Source organism: Cucumis sativus, chromosome 5, assembly GCF_000004075.3.
Source record: "Cucumis sativus cultivar 9930 chromosome 5, Cucumber_9930_V3, whole genome shotgun sequence".
NCBI classification, from domain to species: Eukaryota; Viridiplantae; Streptophyta; class Magnoliopsida; order Cucurbitales; family Cucurbitaceae; genus Cucumis; species Cucumis sativus.
Window position 1 is genome coordinate 28,875,544 of NC_026659.2, and position 18,855 is coordinate 28,894,398.

General features: G+C 32.3%; 4 protein-coding genes across 11 annotated transcripts; 1 reads left to right on the top strand and 3 right to left on the bottom strand.

The window, feature by feature from the left end:
* The first annotated feature begins 858 nt into the window (after positions 1 to 858).
* On the top strand, positions 859 to 3,438 carry LOC105435709 (annexin D4). 2 transcript variants are annotated; one of them, XR_004216582.1, is made up of 7 exons: positions 859 to 1,712; positions 1,834 to 1,946; positions 2,026 to 2,250; positions 2,334 to 2,552; positions 2,659 to 2,730; positions 2,827 to 3,072; positions 3,144 to 3,438. XR_004216582.1 is itself a non-coding variant. In XM_011657966.2 (7 exons), exons 1-6 carry the CDS (start codon positions 1,685 to 1,687, stop codon positions 3,067 to 3,069), a joined length of 897 nt encoding a protein of 298 aa, XP_011656268.1. In that variant the 5' UTR covers positions 861 to 1,684; the 3' UTR covers positions 3,070 to 3,072; positions 3,144 to 3,438. The 2 variants fall into 2 exon arrangements, 1 of the variants encoding a protein (XP_011656268.1); XM_011657966.2 differs by having other exon boundaries at positions 861 to 1,712; positions 2,830 to 3,072.
* Positions 3,439 to 3,853: 415 nt separating this feature from the next.
* LOC105435601 (annexin D4) lies at positions 3,854 to 7,076 on the bottom strand. Of its 6 annotated transcripts, none has more exons than XR_004216407.1 (8): positions 6,151 to 7,076; positions 5,840 to 6,030; positions 5,531 to 5,752; positions 5,229 to 5,444; positions 5,084 to 5,152; positions 4,710 to 5,010; positions 4,541 to 4,602; positions 3,854 to 4,271 (listed from the first exon to the last, which is right to left on the bottom strand). XR_004216407.1 is itself a non-coding variant. In XM_031884989.1 (8 exons), the coding sequence occupies exons 2-8, from the start codon at positions 6,194 to 6,196 to the stop codon at positions 4,174 to 4,176; spliced, it is 1,143 nt and encodes a 380-aa protein (XP_031740849.1). In that variant the 5' UTR covers positions 6,197 to 6,220; positions 6,883 to 7,074; the 3' UTR covers positions 3,854 to 4,173. The 6 variants fall into 6 exon arrangements, 5 of the variants coding, with proteins under 5 accessions (XP_031740849.1, XP_011655916.1, XP_011655915.1 ...); XM_031884989.1 differs by lacking the exon at positions 4,541 to 4,602 and having other exon boundaries at positions 6,151 to 6,220; positions 6,883 to 7,074; XM_011657614.2 differs by lacking the exon at positions 4,541 to 4,602 and having other exon boundaries at positions 6,151 to 6,220; positions 6,780 to 7,074.
* A 1,598-nt stretch (positions 7,077 to 8,674) lies between these two features.
* LOC101207245 (two-component response regulator ARR17) lies at positions 8,675 to 10,636 on the bottom strand. Its single transcript, XM_004142383.3, has 6 exons — positions 10,533 to 10,636; positions 10,238 to 10,322; positions 9,701 to 9,816; positions 9,532 to 9,609; positions 9,286 to 9,356; positions 8,675 to 9,125 (listed from the first exon to the last, which is right to left on the bottom strand). Exons 1-6 carry the CDS (start codon positions 10,617 to 10,619, stop codon positions 8,978 to 8,980), a joined length of 585 nt encoding a protein of 194 aa, XP_004142431.2. The 5' UTR covers positions 10,620 to 10,636; the 3' UTR covers positions 8,675 to 8,977.
* Positions 10,637 to 13,793: 3,157 nt separating this feature from the next.
* Positions 13,794 to 18,168, bottom strand: LOC101221222 (protein NRT1/ PTR FAMILY 5.4). 2 transcript variants are annotated; one of them, XM_031885105.1, is made up of 5 exons: positions 17,922 to 18,168; positions 17,229 to 17,698; positions 16,039 to 16,316; positions 15,396 to 15,736; positions 13,794 to 14,640 (listed from the first exon to the last, which is right to left on the bottom strand). In XM_031885105.1, exons 1-5 carry the CDS (start codon positions 18,052 to 18,054, stop codon positions 14,081 to 14,083), a joined length of 1,782 nt encoding a protein of 593 aa, XP_031740965.1. In that variant the 5' UTR covers positions 18,055 to 18,168; the 3' UTR covers positions 13,794 to 14,080. The 2 variants fall into 2 exon arrangements, with proteins under 2 accessions (XP_031740965.1, XP_011655920.1); XM_011657618.2 differs by having other exon boundaries at positions 15,396 to 15,733; positions 17,922 to 18,167.
* Positions 18,169 to 18,855: the final 687 nt, after the last annotated feature.

Sequence of the window (18,855 nt, forward strand, 5' to 3'; positions counted from 1 at the left end):
TGAACCAGTTTTCATGTGTAACATTAGGAGGTTTGGTGGCGGAGCTTTTAGTTGCTGGAAATTCCGAAGGACATCTATCATATATTCTTAAGGTAAAAGACAAGCAACGGTGTGTGCTCAGTTTAACTAAACTTCATGTGTTTAATTTGGAAAATTAATCATTTTAAAATAAATTGAAGTTTTTGACCACCCTTGATTAATAGTTGTTGAAACACGTAGACATTTCAACTTCTTCTTTTCCACGTTTTGGTACCTATTTCATGGTGTTATTTGCAACAGCTGTGGAGTGTTCTTACATGGCTTGGCCTTCCAAAGTCTGAAGTTGATCTTCATTTAAGATGGGCTGCAACAAACACGACATTCATAATGTCACGGCATTGTGAAACAAGATCGAAGACTCGCAGAGGCCATGGCACTTGCAAAACCGATTGGACTCTGTATTGGTCACCAGTTTTGTAGAATCAAACGTAGTTGAGTGAAGCGAACATCCCAAAGAATGGTTGCACACTATTTCAATCAGGACTGAAATGACTGTCACCCATTTTACCTATATATATATATATATATATTTTAGCAACCAACGTGCTCTAATTCATAAACTACATACAAACACCTCAACATGTTATACATAACATAAAGGATGTGCAAGCACACAATCAATAAGACCCATCCGGTAGAATTCTTATTTCTAAACTAATCAAAGAGCAACTGAAATAATAAAGGAAGGTAACAAGGTTACAACTTAACTCTTATACCCCTACACCTATATACCGATACCTCTAGACCTACCCCTACCTCTATGTCTTTGCCTTAAAGAACACCCAATAATCAATGACTAAATTACAGCATGATCTAAACATAATCTCGGATTCTTGCTAAAAAGTGTTCAGATGTTCTGAAACCACTCCAAATCTACAAATGAGAGTTTCATATCAGAATCCAATATAAGGAACTAGTTGGAAACAGAAGGATATACCCGCAGATTCTTTAGGTGGTTAAATCCTACGTACAAGAAGTGGGTATAAAACTAATCTAAAGTCGAACTAAAATGATCTTGCCAGAAGCTGGGTTGGGTTGGGTTTGTCAATGGTCAGAATAGGGAGAGGCGTGATGATCGTCGTCCGAGGTGAAAAGAGAAAAAGAAGAGCTGCGGAAACAGGGAGAAGATGAAGGAAGAATTAATAGTGATAACGCCCTAAGACGGGAACCTTTAATTTCTACTTTCTATAATTTTATAGAATCACTATTCTTGAAAGAAACTTAGACCAATGAGTACTTTAGGGTTTAGAATAATTTTTACTATTTTTTACGTGCTCTTGTTCTTTTGTTCCCTTTCAAGTTGATCGTAAAAAAATAGAGATTATTATTACGAAATTAAAAAAATTAATTTCATTTCATGTGTGTATATATATAATAATGGGTGTGTTGGAGGGGATTGGGTTTTTTGTGTTGAGCTTAGTTGAATTGGTTGAAGAATTGATAAAATAAGAATAATTTTTAAAATTTCTTATGATTTGTTAATTTTAAATTTTTGTGGATCATAGGAATAGGTGTGTTAGTTAAAACTTTGTGGCCATATATGAATTAGGTTTTTGATCCAGCGTATGTGCACTTCAAACCTCCTCGATCTTCATATATTTATTATAAATAAACACTCAAATCTTTTTTCTCCCTCACTTCATCCATGGCTGATTGCGATGACCTCTTTTTAGGTAAACTTTCCTGCGCTTCCTTATTTGTTTAGACTCACACTCTGCACACTATTTCACTTTCCACTATCTTTATTGGACTAATGGGTGATTGGATGGATGGGTTTTTTGTTGCAAAAATCAGGTATTGGAATAGATGAAAAGAAATTAGTAGACATGGTGAGGAGATCGGATTTCAATCCGGGCAACATTAAGAGAAGGAGGGAACTTATAATGATAGAATTTCAACGCTTCATGGTATCTAGAATAGAAAACAGAAAGAAACAAAGTTATTTTGATTGTATATATTATTATATTACTACATTTGTTTGTGCAGAATGCTACATTAATGTGGATGACAAGTCCAGCCGAAAGAGATGCTCGTTTGTTACGAAAGGCTATTAAAACCAGGGGGACGCATGTTGGCATAATGGTGATCATCGAAATCACATGTACTAGAGAATTCTGTGATGTTTCGGCAGCAAAGGATGTTTATCATCATCTTTATAAAAGCCTGTTGGAGTTTGATTTATCAAGATATATCGTTGGGCCCGAACAAACGGTAGGTGGTTTCTAAGTGGATTATTGTATGGTGGACACTAAATTTTTTATAATTACTAATAATATGTTGTTTCCATGACACAGCTTTTAAATTCATTACTAAACACTAAAAGATGTAAGGAAACAAATAAGGAAGAGGAGAAGATTGTAATGTTGGACGCAGAAACTCTTGCAAAAGCATTCAATGACAAATCTGAAGTCTACATAGAAAATAGAGAAATTATAAACATATTGATGTATAGAAGCATCTCTCACCTTCGGGCTGTCTTTGAACAATGCAAGAAAATAGGAGTCACGCCTAAGGTATTTGCTACACTACAACAAACTTATGATTTCTTAATTCCTTAGCATTTGCTCTTCTTATTATCATTATTATTCTTCATCTATTTCCACGTGACATGATGGTCAGAATGATAGTCCAGACTTATGGCTTCACACGGCATTGACATATTTAGTTCACCCTATACAAAATTTTGTTCAAGTATGTAAACTAAACTTGTTGGCCAATTAATTTATTATATTATATGGTATGTTCATAGGTGGGTCATTATTTAATTTTTGTAATTTATGAACGCAGTAGCTGCTAGAGAATTCATTGGCGTTTAAGTTATTGATGGCCGAAGAAGAAGATGTGTGGGATAAGGATTATTATTCATTGGAGGATTCATTAAGTCGAATTATTATAACTTGTCCCAAAGTTGATCTTGATAAGATTAAGATAAAGTTTAAGGAGACAAGTAAGATTACACTACAAGAACGGATTCGACTTGTATGCAAGGGAAGCTATAAAGATCTCCTGCTGGGCGTGTTATCAAAATAACGGGTATTAATTTTGTTTGTTTTGTGTGTACTTTTTGCTATAATATATGTTTTATTAGCTTTCTTTTGAAGCAGAAAGCTGTTGAAGAAGCAAAGCTGCAAGAAGCGCAAAGCTGCAAGAAAGCAATGGAGTTTGTCTCTGTTTTTGTTCTTTCATTTTTCAAAATAAACCAATAGGAGCGTTGAAACATTCTATTCTAATTGTGATTCTATTGGAATTCTTTCCTTTTTTTCTAGGCTTTTTCCTTGTTAAAATCCTTGAAACATTTTATTCTAATTGTGATTCTATTGGAATTCTTTCCTTTTTTTCTAGACTTTTTCCTTGTTAGAATCCTTGAAACATTCTATTCTAATTGTGATTCTGTTGGAATTCTTTCCTTTTTTTCTAGACTTTTTCCTTGTTAGAATCCTAGAATAATTATGGAAAGATTATGGGAATGTATTCTTTATTTTCCTAAATCTTTTTCTTTTTTATTCCATTGTGTACTCTATTTATTCTCCCTTGTACCTATTGCTTTATTCATTAGAAAATAATTTCTCCCTTGTACCTATTGCTTTATTCATTAGAAAATAATTTCTCCCTTGTACCTATTGCTTTATTCATTAGAAAATAATAACAACACAAACAATCGTGGTTTTTCTCTCGATACTCGGGTTTCCACGTAAATTGGTGTGAACTCGTTGTCTCTCTTTTCAATAGATTCATTGTCAAAAGATCCATTTTTTTCACCATCATGACAATACTAGAGAGGAAAATAAACAAACACTTCTATTATATTTTCTAATTGTGATTCATCATCAAAAGACTCATTTTTTTCATCATCGTGGGAAAATAAACTGATTCAAGTTAAGCCAGAGCAGCAAAACTCTGATTCAAATTATTCAAATCAAGTCAAATGATTCAAATTAAGCCATAGCAGCAAAACTCAAGCAAACTCCACATTTAACAAATCTAACTATTGGTCCAAAATTTGTTTTGCCCCTCAAATTTAACACTCTAAACTAGCAAATTTATAACCTCCCACGTAACCTCAAAACTCAGCAGCATGCTCTTCCTCCTCACCAATAGGAACCTCAGCATAAATTTATAACCTCCCACGTAACCTCAAAACTCAGCAGCATGCTCTTCCTCCTCACCCACAGCATGCTCTTCCTCCTCAGCAACAGCATGCTCTTCCTCCTGATCACGACCTGAAGGAGCACCTAACAGCGCATACATACACAATTAAGATACAAAATGAATAAAACATCCCAACTAACTCTCACAATTTGAATTGCACATTGTGCCTTAAACTCAAGGCCACGATGGCAACCAAATCTTCGCCCTTAACCACACCTAAGGCCTCGAACGGCTCGTCGACCCTTAACCATACTTAAGTAAGGCCACTTAATGCCAACCATACTACAATTACAACTTTCTGAACAATCTAAAGAAACCTTAGCTCAAAACAGAATTTAGAATGATCATATACCACGGATTCTTGCCCAAAACGATAACTCCCATTGGTTAGTGTCCGAACATGTCAAATCCTACCTATATGAAGTCGGTCAAGTAGATAAAACAAATCTAAAGTAGAAATAGGGTGGGTCAATCCTACAAACTAAACTCAAATAATAAAATTAATGGAAAAAACAACTTACTACTTTCGGCTTCACTCCCAAGGATATTCACATTCAACAACAGCTCGAGTAACAGCTTCTGATATGTTCCTTTGCAATAAAGTTTAATTCTGTCTTGGAGTGACAATTCATCAAACATCCTAAACTTTGTATTGATCTCATCAAGATCAACGCCACGCCTTGTCATGATAATTCTACTAATGGAATCAAGACAGTGTAATGAAGCCTCATCTTGGTGGTCATCTTCAATGCAATCCTCATTCTGGTGGTCATCTATATCGGTTACAAGTGAAGGAGAACTATCTATCGAATTAGAGAGTACCTAGCACGTACAAAATAAGAAAATTAATGAAAACAAACAAGTATATATGCAGAAAAAATGCAAGTTCTCGTACTTGATAAAAATACTCAATCGGATCGACAAGACAAAGGAATGTTGTAGAAATCCATAAGCTAGATTTGGGCTGTCATGGAAACAATATATGTATCAAAATAACAAACATGGAAGAATATAAGAAGAGTCCAGACATTGGATACTACCTGCCGCCTCATTTCTGGTTGGCAAAATCGGTACATGTTGCGAAGATGACCAATACTTCTTTGGGTCAGTATACTTACAATATGTTTGATACAAATACGGGTTTGAGGTTCCCCTGAAGTTGCATTTTGTAACGTAGTAATATCTTTGCGCAAACATTTCTCCTCACCTTTGATTATGTCTTGACGTCTTTCAATACTAAATAAATTTATCAAACACTGTTCCAAAAAACAAAATATTTTTCTAACCATCTTAATTTAATAAAAGCACTATAAAAACATAAATACTTGGATGAAGAACATACTCTCACTGCTTTACCAGGTACATGTTGGTCCAAGTCGAATAGAAGATCACTTTTAAAAAGTTTCCCATACAGATACTTTATTGCCAAAAAGTCAGCAAACGGCCTTGTGCACACTATTTCAATCAAGACTGAAACGCCTGCAGCGTCACCCATTTTAAGTGCACTCCTTAAAAGGCGTGCATCACGTTCTATAGGAGTGGTCATCCACAACATCGTGACATTCTACACAAAACAATATATAAATAAATAAATGTATATATATATACACACACACATATATATAGTGCTCTTTATTTATTTTTCCCTTACCATAATACGCTGGAATTCGAGTTTCATTGATTGTCTTTTTTTTTCCTTCCAAATGTACCCAAGCGATTGGTCATATTTGAAATTTGAACTCATAAGTCTGTACTCATCGGCATCAAAATTCGTCAACGTTTCCACAATTCTTGATTCATCCGTTATCGTCTTCACTATTCCATTCTCATTTATGCCAACACCTAAAAGAGTTTGTAAATTAGTACAATAGTTAACAAAATAGCAATACACAAGGCAAACATTTTTTTGGACTCCAGTAGGCATGCAAGAGGGAATAGGATTAGAGAAGAAGGGTACATTACCGGCAAGGGATTGCTCAAAGGCATCATAGGCTGCCCTTAGTGCCATCTTGCTTTCAAAGGGAGAATGATTCTTTGCACAATGAAAAGAAAATAACATAATAAATCAATCAAGATCGATAATAGAAAATGATAGAACGGTAAGACATTGTTGGTCTTAACCATACTTAAGGTCTTGATGCCTTTCTAAAACTCACCCAACTACCTTCCTCTGTGAGCATAGTCACACAACATACACCTACTTAACTAAGACAACCTTATCATTTCAACATTGAACATTTATCAGTAAACAATATTTTAGCGACATGTTCCAGTTCATAAACTACATACAAACACCTCAATACAACAAGCCAGCACACAATCATATCAAAAGGCATCATAAATTTCAAAGTAACACAACTGATATTCTGTTCAAAACTATTTTTAAACTAGTCAAAGAGCTCCTAAAATAATAAAGGAAGGTACCCAAGGGTACACTTACTTCATTAGAGCATTAAAAGTATTCATAACACTAATCTTTAAGTCAGTCCGAACACCTTAAAACAAGTTCAAACAAATACTCAATAATAATGACTAAATAACAGCATCTAAACATAACTCGAAAAGGTCCAAACCGAGTTGTAAAAGTTAACCAGTCTTGGATTTTGCAAAAAATGTGTTCGGAGGCTTCTGAAACCAACGGAGAGTTTCAAGCATCCAAGGAACCTTCAAATAGTTAGAAAGAGTGATACGCACGTGGATTCTTGCCCCAAACCCTAAACCCCAAAGAGTGGGTGATCGCTGAACCTTTCGAAAATTCAATGGTCGAAGTTGCGTCGTGCTGAGTTTGTCGATGGTCGGAATTGGCTGGGAAAAGTGGAGGTGGAGGTGAGTAACGTCGTCTGCTGCCGTTGTCGAGGCGAGGTGTGTCGAAAGTCTGGCGCGAAGCAATAATATACATACGTTAAAGGTTAAAGGAAAAAATAGGTTAAAAAATAATTTTACCTTTATTCTCGATCAAATCAGTTAAAAACTTCTAAATTTTGTTTTTAAGTTTATGGGTATTTAGAAAACTTCTTTTTTTTTTTTTGTTAGTTGATGTATTTTTTAAATAAAATGTTAATGCTTTCACTCCAAAACTAATGTTAAGGATAGTTTGATGTAAATCTTTTACGTTTTGTTTATAATAATATGGATTTGTGGTGTAAACTATTTTAATTTGATAAAAAAAAAGTACAGAAGAACAACGGAAAAAAGTCTAAAAAGAAAAGAGCCCGAAGATGAAGACGATTGGAGTTCAATAGAAAAAACTTACACGCCTTTGAATCTACAAAAAGAATTGTTCAAATTGAGACATCATCCGTCTGTTAGAGATCTTCCTATCCTCTCGAATGAGATTGGGTGAGAACCAATTGTGATGGAGAATTATTCTCATTGACTTTTTCCTTTTCTTTGATGAAAGAAAATGTTTTCTTCTACCTATTTATATCTCTTTTTCTTTATGGGCAAAAGAGAATAATGAGATTCTATTAATTAAAAAAATATTAAATTAATAGAATTTACAAACCAACTAACTAATTAACAATTAATTATATTATATTATATTAATATTTTATTTAAATCTTATTTAATGAATATTTTATTTTTTTTCAAATAAGAAAACATGTATATTATTTGTATTACATTTATCAACCTCAACTTAAAAAAATAAAAATAAAAATCACATTTTATCCCGAGTGGATTATAAAAGTCTGTGTTTAGATGCATAATGTTTGAAGTGTGAGTTATAATAATATGCGTTTGACATGTTTACTATTTTAAGTTTGATAAAAAAAAAATAGTAAACGTTGCAATAAAGATAAAAACTGACGAATGTCAAATAAAAAATGATAAATATCAAATAGTACAAACAGTAGCAAACAGTAGTAAATTGAGAATTTTGAAATAGTGTTTACTGTAGTTAAGTGCTGATTTTTAAATAACATTTAGGGTAGTACGATACGACTATTATAGTCTTAAATAATTTTTATTTCAAACGACTTCTTTATTATATTTTTTAACGTGAATGCAAAATTTAGATTTATAAAGGATAATCTTTTAAACTTATATATATATATGTAATTTTCACCAAAACTTATATATCAGTTTTTAATTTTCCTGTTTTAATGAGTAAGGCTAAGTATTATCAATTCAAGTAAAGGGTCATATTTTCATTTGTGCATCAAATTAAACCTAAGTTACATACTCATATATTTTACAACAAAATTGATATACTTACCTGATGCCCTTTTCATCTTTTTTTGCTATTGATTATTCTACATTTAATATTTACTTTATTTTTGAGGAAGGAAGATATATTTTTAATCTTACACCATGTTTTGAAAACTTTCTTTTTCTTTTAACTATGAAATCTCAAAATTCCCATTATGGATTCCTTGAAATCCTTCCAAGATTTGCAACCAGTTTCGTGGAGGAATTGGAAACAACCAAATCTTGACCAAATAATTCATCCACCAATCTTATTATTACAATATTGGAATTGGAAATCTAAAAGAAAAATAATTAAAGTTGTACGTATATTGCCTTTATTTTTGTTTCTTTGGAAGAGATCAAATCATGAGTTCACATGTGTAAATTAAACTACAAAATAAATTAGACATGTAAGTCTAAAAATCTGAATTTTAATCAACTTTGTACATGTAGACAAAATTCAAAATAACTATGGCTCTTGTAACATTAGAAAAGTACATAATAATGATTGGTTATTTAACGCTAGAAAATCTAGTAATAGTGGTCACTAATTCCCAAAAGTAGAGAAAAAATCATTTGTGATGTTCTTCTTCTTCTTCTTTCATATGATTTCCATTTCCTTTCTCTTGAGATGGTTGAAATCCATTTCTTTGGCTTTTATTCCTCTACATATAAAAGGCTTAAGCTTGTTCACATCAGATAATTTCACTGGTTTAAGCAAAAACTCCTCAGCTCCTTCTTCCAAACATCTGATTCAACCAAAACTTAGTTCAGATTCAGAGATTCACATACATTTTCTGGTTTATCCTTTCAGATTTTGATATGCTAGCTTGAAATAATTATTATAAAAAAAAAAAAAAAAAAAAAAAAAGGTTGTTATTCTTGGTTTGTTCTATGAGTTTTCATCACCTGTTGATTCTTGATGGAACATTCTCAGAGGACATAATCACAACAGGAATGTCTTTAAGTGAGTCAGATTCCTACAAAATCAGATGGAATTTTCTTTTTCAGATTTTGTGTTTGGAAGGAGATGGAGAAAGAATAAAACATTGCTTGGAAAGTGAAAACCCAACTAATTATTAAAAAAACAAAGCATATATATGTGTGTCTTGACTTGAAGAAGAAGAAGAAGAAGAAGAAGAAGAAGAAACTTGCCTTGATCTTTCTGAGAAGATCAAAGCCTGTCATCTCTGGCATACAATAATCTGTAATGATGAGATTAACTTCAATCTCCTGCAATGCAATATCAAAAGCTAAATTAATCAAACAATGCCTAAAAAAAACAAACAAACATCCAAATTAAGCTTGAATATATATATGGTACTTGATGATGTTGACGATGATCTTCAGGGGAAATAGGAGAACTGTGGTTGGTTCCATTTCTTTCTCTAACCAAACCCAGAAGCTCTAAAGCTTTGCTTCCAGAATCCACAACAGTAACTGTGAAAAAAAAAAAAAAAAAACAAATCAAGCTTGTTAAATCAATCATCTCTCAGCACAACCAATGACTAATTTCTAAGTGCGCTTGAATTGAAAGAGAAAAAAAAACCCACTAAGGCTTTGGAAAGTCATTCCAATATAGCTCTGATTATTAACAGTATAATCGAGGAGAAAATTATAATTACATTGCAGTAGTTCATCCAATATCATGTTAAACTTAGCCAAAAGATTGGACAACAATCAGCACAAGATCCAGTAATGGACTAACAATAATTTGGGAAATTAAACCGCAGAGAATTATAGAGTATATAAAACTACGGATGAACCCAAATTAAAAGATAAAAAGAAAAAATGGAACATATATAAAAATCAGTCAAAGTTGTAGTGAAGAGCAGAAGAAGTAAGAAAAAGAGAGAGTTACCATTGAAGGAGGAAGTTTTGAGGAGCCTTTCAATGAGCTTCCTGTCAACAAGGCTGTCATCAACAGCCAAAACATGAAAGCGAGGCTGATCAGAAGAGAGAAGGGACATTATATTAATATATATCAAAGAAAGAAGAGGAAGGAAGAAGAAGAAGAAGAGGAAAGGGAAATTTGGTGGGAAGGAGAAGAAGGAGAGAGGATTTATAAATGAAATGGGGAAGAAAGAAGAAGAGATTGCGTGAGAAGAAGATATTATTATTAGAATGAGGAATTTGAGATATGGAGAAATCCTTACAAAATTTTGACAGTTTGGAAAGGAAGATCCCACAGATTTTGTTACATAATCTCTCTTTCTCTCCCCCCCCAACTCAATCCAACCCATATATTTTTCTTCTTTCAATTCATCAACAAAATAGTAAAATAATTTCTTTTGGACTTTTTTCCATTTGTGATCAATTATTTTATTCTTTGACTATTTTATATGTTTTTTTATTTCCTCTCAAAACTAAACTATATTAATTAGTTGAGTTCATTCAGAAAGTCTATATTTTGACATGCATAGTTGGAATAACGATCAACTTTGTCAAATCCAAATTTGATTTGGAATTGAAAATCTTGATGATAATACAATGCAATTGAAATTCAAAAATAAAAAAATTGATTATGTCCAAATCAAATCAAGAGAAATAGACTTTCTGTTTTAGTATAGAAGGAATAATAATAATAATAAATACATGTCATTTCATTTCATTTCTTATATATTTTACCCAATCATGAACTATTAATTACTTTAATTTGATGACACTAATCCCTTCTGTTCCTTTTAAACTTTTAGGGTAATTAATCATTAACTTGGGATTTACATTGAAATCTATCATTATTATGGTTCAATCATATATCTTATTTTCTACCATATTTATATTTAATATTTGGTGATGGGTAGAACTTTGTGATCCCTTTAATCGATCTTTAAGCACATGCACTCGCCATCCACATTCTGAGCTCCAATTTCATTTGGATTTTATTTTCCCAAATTATTGAGATTCTTCTGATCAATTTTAGATTTTTAACAATTCCTTTTTTCCATTTTTCCAAATTAGTTTTGCATCCACATAAAAACAAATTTTAATTCCTTTAACCATATCTCCAAAAATAATATACGAAATAAAATCTCTGCCACCTCACGTTTATTCATCCACATTTATCTCTTTTCTTTAAATATAAAATTATAAAATAAAATTCATGGATTTCTTTTTCCACTTTATAGTTTTACTTCATATATAATTAAAATGATTCAGATGAACTTTGTAATTTTTCTTTTATATATATAATGTGGGCTAAAATGTTCATACTCAACTGGGGTGGTGAATAAACTTTGAGACTCTCCATCTAAAAATGAAAGTCACCATTTCATTTAGTTTCACTATAAAAAAATGATGAAGTGGATATCAATTTTATTATTCTGCCTTCCTTCCAGTACCCTCTCTTTAATTTGTACAATTGATTCCCCACACCTTATCTTTTGTACCATTATTTACCTTTTTTCTATCTCAAAGAACATGTGTTTGATTATAATAATTTCCTCTTTCTTTCCCAATATCTTTTCTATCTCTCCTTTTACATCCAACACCCTTACATTTCTATTTTTAGAAATCCACATGTGATGAAATATTGTGATACATATATTCTCATTACCATTGTTTTCAAATATATCTATTCCCTAAACTTTATTGTATCTAATAATTACATCATCTACTAACAATAATTGTATCAATTTGTTGAACTATGAACTTTTTCATATAAGAGTGTTCGTTTACACCCGTCAACATTGTATCACACTTACAATCAAATCAATTTAAACTTTTAAGCCTTTATATTTGAATTAATTTAGACTCCCAGTTATGGTTAGGATTTCCTATGAAAAATTTCTAATCACCCATTTTATAAAGAAAAATATTTAGTACATTTTTTACCAAATTGTTCATTCAAAACTTGTCAGGTAGATGATCCAAAGTTCAACCCATTTCAAGTCTATGATGAAAATTTAGGCAGAAGAAAATATGAGACCCAAGTCTAATTTAAGCCCAAGCCCAAAAATATCAATCAAAAGAGATGAGATCATTTTTTTTCCACATAAAGTTAATAATTCATTGTTTTTATTTTGATTAAATTACAAATTCAGTCTCAAACTTTCATGTCTGTGTTAAATTGGATAATAACATAGAATATATTCAACATTTTTCTTTTATGAAAAAATAAATTTATTCAAAACAACGAAATTAAAAGTTCAATATTTTATTACCGCAAAAGTTAACTATATAACTATATGTTTAATAGAGACTAGATTTCTAACCTAATTAACATTTTCTTTATATATTATCATACTTTATTTTTAATAATAATAATTTTAAAAAAAGGTTGTAAATTAATTAGTTAATGGATTTTGATGACTACTATTTTGTTTGCTTTATCTTATAAATATTTTTAAAATTAAATTATGGAAGCATTTACATTTTAAGAAAACATTCATTTTTCTTTTAAACAAAGTATATTGTTGGAGGGCAATGAAATAATAACACCCAATTATTCGTTGTTACTTCAATTAAATCTTATAATTAATTTGGAAAATAAGTCAACTAAGACTGCTAGAAGATAATTTAAAGCATTTGATGAGAGGAATTGAAATCATAATAGGTTTTTTTCTTCTTCTTCTTCTTAATAATAATAATAACAATAAACAAGGGTTTCATATATATGCACATGTATTATGTGGTTGAATCTAAAAGATCTTGGGATATATATGGTTTTAATACCTAAGCCATTCAATCAAGATAAGATGAATTAGCTTTTATTCTTCCACTCATGTCTTCCATTGCTTTAATAGATATGCAATTCCTTCCAACTTAGGGGCTCTTCAGTAAATTAAATTACATTTAATAATTATGTCTCTCGTTTGGCTGCAACCATTTATAATTTTAACAACTAAACTACAGCGTTGAAAATTACGGTGTAATCAAAACACTATAATTAAGTCATTTTTTTAATGGTGGATTATTAAAAGTCTATTTTCCTAGCGGCCAAACTTTACCTCTATATTCTTTTAAGAAGGTACAGAAACGTCTATTCTTAAGCCATTGCATTGCAAATTGATTTGACTGTGTTAAAATGGATGGATAAAGGAGAAAATTTTAATTCTCCATTTTTATTTTTGTTAGGAAGGAAATTTATATTAAAAAACGCCACACACATGAAAAAATTAGGAGAGTCACCCATTGCAATAATTAAGATCACAACTATTGTCCACTCAAGAAACAAGGTCAGCCACATATCAATATTCAAACAACACACGGCCTACTTTGCTTAAGAACCACTTTTATCAGCTCTACAACGTTATAAATGGAAGAGAGACAAAAATTAAGAGAAAAGAAAAGGAAAAAAATTGGACCCATGTAGCGCTTTGCCAATTGTCTAATCTCTTCACCCTTTCACTTATATTATATATGTGTGTGTGTGTGTGTGTGTGAGAGAGAGAGAGAGAGAGAGAGAGAGGTAGATATAATAAAGCAAATGTATCAAATATATAAAAATGGTGTTTGTCTAAGATTCATACACAAATATGCAACCTATAATATGGATGCTAATTAATTTTTCGATTAACCAGAATTATATAATGATCACATCCCAATAATTAGAGGAAGAAAAAACATTCCAATGACACAAACCAATTAGGGACATCTAAATGAACTCAAACTCTACCAATTAACTAGTAAGGAAAACAGAGATTATAATTTAATTAAATATATTCTCTCTCTAATAATCATATCCTACAATATTAATTATTCTTCAAATCATATCATCCCCATAGCAGCCATTAATATTATTACTGTTCTTCACATCATCATCATCACCACTAATTGATCGTCTATTCCCTCCAGCTCTTTTGTACACAAACCCATTGGCAATCCAAACATACCCACACAAATTCAACGCGCTCAATGCAGCCAATACCCAGTAAAAGTAATGTAGATTTGAACGGTTCAGATTGTCTTCCAGCCATCTCCCCCCGCTCCCAGCCTGGACAACCGAGATGATCGCGCTGCTCAGGAAGTTTCCAACCCCGATGATGCTTATGTATGCCGCTGCACCTAAGCTCCTCATGAATTCGGGCATTTGGTCGTAGAAAAGTTCTTGGAGACCGATTATGGCGAAGGCATCCGACACACCGCACAGCATGTACTGTGGGATTAGCCACCAGATCGTCATTGGAACCGTTGCTTTTGGGGTGTCGCTGAGGCCATGCTCGGCTGCAATGGTTACCCTTTTGGCCTCTACCAAGGCGGACACGCCCATGGTGAAGATGGAGATGAATAGGCCCATTCCTATTCTTTGTAGCACTGTTATGCCTGTGTGAGTAAGGTAATAAAAAAATCGAGTCTAAGTTTTGAATCAAAATACATTTATAATTAATGCGTCAATTAACAAAACATAACTTCAAAGGATAGATATACTCATTTCTTTTCATTATATATTAATTGCACAAATATGTATTTTAGCAGGTCATATTAGTTTTAGAAATGACAAAAGATATATGAAGTCAAAAGGTGAATGTTAAATTTATAAATTTAACGGCAAAGCAAAAAGAATGATATAAAATTAGAACTGTCCATAATCGAATAATTTATAGAAGCAGTGTAACTTGTTTAAAATTATGAATTTAGCATATAGTTTTAATTTATAGGATTAGGTAGGCCTATAATTTAAAAATCTAAATTTGATTCATATAGCTTGGACCCTAGTTGTAACTAGTTGGTCACTACCTACATAAATTTAGTCATACCTCACATGCGTTTTTTTTCCCATTTTCATGATAGTGAACTCATCCTTTCTATTTGACTCACTATATATACCAGTTTATTTCTCTCCTCATTGAGCATTTACTATGCTTGTTAATAATTGATATTATATCAAATTTTAGGGAAGCGTTGATTTTTTTTTTTAAAAAAAAAATTGTATTCTTAATTAAAGCTAAGATGTCAAAAGTATTTGTAAAATTTAACCAAATCATAGAAACCAAAACCATACAATCAATCCAAATTTGCAATATATATTCAAACACTGAAGATTAATTTTATATATGAAAAAAAAAAAAAGTAGTTACCGGAGTGGTGGCCTGTAAAGTTTCTGGCGGCGGGGACAAAAACGCGGTCGTAGAAGAGGACGGTAAGAAGGATGGTGAGGCCGACGACACCTTGAAGAGATGCCGGCGGGAGCTGAAAGTGGGGGCCGACAGAGCGGAGCATGGTCGAGCCTTGCTTCGTGAAGAAGGTATGGATCTGAGCTTGCACCACTGCAAACATTAAGCAACTGACCCACACCGGAATCAGCCGCACCACCAACTTTACCTCCTCCACCTCCTCCACCGTGCTCAGCCGCCAGGGGTCTCGCTTCTTCCTGGCCTCGTCCTCTTTGTCTATCAACGTCGCCTTATCCAAAATCCTGCTAGAAATGAATAATAATCATTAAAAATGCAAAGATTAAAAAACATAACAAAAAAAATGTATTAACTATCCCTAAACTACGCTATGTTAGCGGGTACATCAAGCTTTGAACATAGACAAATCTACTCATCAAGTAAATTATTACAAAATATGTCCCACACGTCAAGTTCTTCATTGATTAACCTTTAGAAACTAAAAGAACTTTAAATATGAAAGTCTGTAAACTGAAAATTGATCAATGTATTAAAAGAGAGAGAGAGAGAAAGGGTTGACCCTTGAAGTAAAATTGAGAGAGAAGGATACCTGAATTGGTTTGTGCGAGCCAAAGTCATAAGATTGTGTTCACCTTCCGCATCATTTTTGGCGCGGTTGTCTTCCTCGTAACATATTCTCCATCCATTGCGCGTCTCATCCACGCGCCACTTCCTCGCTGCCGCCACCACCACCTGAGCGATTCTCGTCAACGGACTTCCAACCGGAACTTGGCGTCTGTACTTCTTCACTCCGGCCAAAAATAGAATTATCGCCGCCGCCAATACTCCGGCTAGAATTCCAAAACTTAGTCCCCATCCGATATTATCCTATGTAATTTAGAAGGAAAAAAACTGAGTTTATTATATATTTGTTAAATTGGAGTTGATTTATATTTTAATTATAATAGAAGATAAGAGAAACTAATATAATATTATTTGTATATAAATGTATGCAACTTTTTGATAATCACCTAATAAAATATATTTTTTTAAATCTCACTCTTTTAAAAAACATTCATAAATATATAGTACAATGTCCTAAAAAAATATTTTCATCGTTTTTTTTCTTTTTCTTAGGGTTAGAAATACTTAAGTTCCATTTTAATTATTGGTGAAGTACCATTTTTAAAAAATAAAAAAATCAATTCAAATAGGCTCTCCAAATTATTTTATTTCTCTTATAGAAAATAAAAATGATGTGAATAGGAGATTTCTTTCTACTACAAATTCAACTTTAGTCATACCCCACTAGACTTGTTAAGGAAGAATTATATGTGGGTAGCTAAGTAATTCAATACATATTATTATTAGAAAAAAATGGAAACATAATCTCTGAATTAATTTATGTCACATCACCTTCACACTAAAGGAACTAAATAAAATTATTAAAAGACTTAATTTTTTTAGAAAAATAAAATAAAAAACCAAAAGGACACAAACATTATTAATTTGAGTTATTTATTTTGAAAATATATAAAATTGAAAGATACCTTTAAAAATTGATTATTGAATGTTGCATCCTATATTTAATTGTAAGAAATATATGTAGATATAGTGTAGTGATGTATGGTTTTGTAATGAAAAACGACCAGCTTTTCTTTGACATTGATTTGTGATAAGAAAGAGGTTTGAATTTCAGTTAGATTATTAAATTAAACAAATAAAATAAAAGAAAGACAAAAATAATAAAAACAAATTTCAAAAAACAAAAAACAAAAAACAAAAAACAAAAATCGATACCTGAACGTAAATAACCACAAAGACAGCGAAAGTGGAGCCCCCCACAAGGCCCACATACCACCAATTAAAGAACGAACTTTTCTTCTTCCTCTCCTCCGGCGACTCCTCATCAAACTGATCGGCCGCGAACGTCTGCACACATGGCCGGTGACCCCCTTGTCCCACCGATAAAATGTACAGTCCCAAGAAAAAAACTGCCTTCCGCTGATTGTCTCCCACCACAGTCGCCGATACCGTCAACACCATCATTCCAATAAAGAATATGAGGGAGGCTATGATTATGGTTTTGAACCGGCCGAGTAGCGAGTCAGCAACGAAGGCGCCAAGTAATGGGAACACGGCGGAGACCCCGACCCAGTTATTGACTTGCTTTGCCGCCACGCCCAGTGGTTCGTGGAAGACAGTGGTGAAGTACATGATGAGGTTGCTGGACAAGCCGATAGAGGCAAATTGTTCGGCAACCTCCACGACTTTCCGAAATGAAAATCAATCAGAATAAAAATAAATATGACACGACAGTTCATTTAACTCTCGCGTGTTGTAGTTAAAAAAAGGAATTAAATGTTGTCAATTATATATATATTTTTTTAAGAAAAGAAAAAAATAAACAAGAAGTATATAGATTCGGTTTTGAGCAAGAGCAGTGGATTAGAGATTGAAAAAGAAATAAAAAGAAATAGAGAGTTGTAGTACATATTATGAAGATGGCTGCTTTCCATCCGCCTCCAGGACGTACTGTGGGACTGTTGGAAGCGGTAGGGTGATCGGGGAATTTGTTGGGAAGGTTGATGATAGGGACGTTGTTGGGAGATTTTTGTTTCTCCATGGGAAGGTATTAATATATGAATTTGCAGGGAAGAAACCAAGTGTTGAGAGGTATATATATACACTCTTTCTAAGAGCTTCAAATTAATCACCTTTTGCTTTCTCTCTCTCTCTCTTTCTCTCTCTCTCTCACACACACACACACATATATATATATTAAATTGGTTCTTTCCATATTGAAAAAATATTTACTTTTTTTCTGAAGCCCACCAATGTGAATCAAAGAAGATTGCGGTAAAAAAGAAATATTCCTAAGGGACGTTTCACCGAATCATGAAGTGAAATAAAGTAAAAGTAATTTGCAATATTATGCTTGAATTTCAATAAATGTTAAAAAATATTGATTGAAATTGACTATATCATTTTAGGCCGTGATAGTAAATAAAATCTTGATTTAAATAGAATAAATAAAGAGAAGGAAGGGATGTCCAAAATATAATTTGCCTTTTTGGAGGTACCTTAAGTTTGAGTCGTCAGCTAAAAAGAAAAGAAAGAGATGTTAAACAAAAAGGAATTCTGAGTCGGTTAGAGAGAGAAACAGATAAAATTATTGAGAGAGGTAACACACAAAACTAAACTATTGCTGCTCCACTTCTTAATAATTATATATTGTGTTGGCTAAAACATTAAATTAGAACCATTTTTTTTTAACAATGAAGAAAAATAATATACTTTGAAAATTAAGGCAAAACTTACAAAAGTGTAATAACCAAAGTTGATGTTTACCTATCATATATGTTAGAACCAAATAGTATCAAATTGAGCTCATTAGAGTAAAAACAAAAAGAAAAACTTGAAGTTT

Excerpts from the sequence above, each read along its gene's own strand:
- LOC101207245 (XM_004142383.3), bottom strand. The coding sequence starts at position 10,619 with ATGGGTTGGATTGAGTTGGGGGGGGAGAGAAAGAGAGATTATGTAACA. Across the intron at positions 9,817-10,237 it reads CAAAACTTCCTCCTTCAATG|TTACTGTTGTGGATTCTGGA; the intron begins GTAACTCTCTCT and ends TTTTTTTCACAG. Across the intron at positions 9,126-9,285 it reads GTTCCATCAAGAATCAACAG|ATGTTTGGAAGAAGGAGCTG; the intron begins GTGATGAAAACT and ends TGGTTGAATCAG.
- LOC105435709 (XM_011657966.2), top strand. The coding sequence starts at position 1,685 with ATGGCTGATTGCGATGACCTCTTTTTAG. Across the intron at positions 1,713-1,833 it reads TTGCGATGACCTCTTTTTAG|GTATTGGAATAGATGAAAAG; the intron begins GTAAACTTTCCT and ends TGCAAAAATCAG. Across the intron at positions 2,251-2,333 it reads TCGTTGGGCCCGAACAAACG|CTTTTAAATTCATTACTAAA; the intron begins GTAGGTGGTTTC and ends TCCATGACACAG.
- LOC101221222 (XM_031885105.1), bottom strand. The coding sequence starts at position 18,054 with ATGGAGAAACAAAAATCTCCCAACAACGTCCCTATCATCAACCTTCCC. Across the intron at positions 17,699-17,921 it reads AGCAGCCATCTTCATAATAT|TCGTGGAGGTTGCCGAACAA; the intron begins GTACTACAACTC and ends CATTTCGGAAAG. Across the intron at positions 16,317-17,228 it reads TTGTGGTTATTTACGTTCAG|GATAATATCGGATGGGGACT; the intron begins GTATCGATTTTT and ends TAAATTACATAG.
- LOC105435601 (XM_031884988.1), bottom strand. The coding sequence starts at position 6,247 with ATGTTATTTTCTTTTCATTGTGCAAAGAATCATTCTCCCTTTGAAAGC. Across the intron at positions 5,153-5,228 it reads AACCAGAAATGAGGCGGCAG|CCCAAATCTAGCTTATGGAT; the intron begins GTAGTATCCAAT and ends TTTCCATGACAG. Across the intron at positions 4,272-4,709 it reads TGGGAGTGAAGCCGAAAGTA|GTGCTCCTTCAGGTCGTGAT; the intron begins GTAAGTTGTTTT and ends ATGCGCTGTTAG.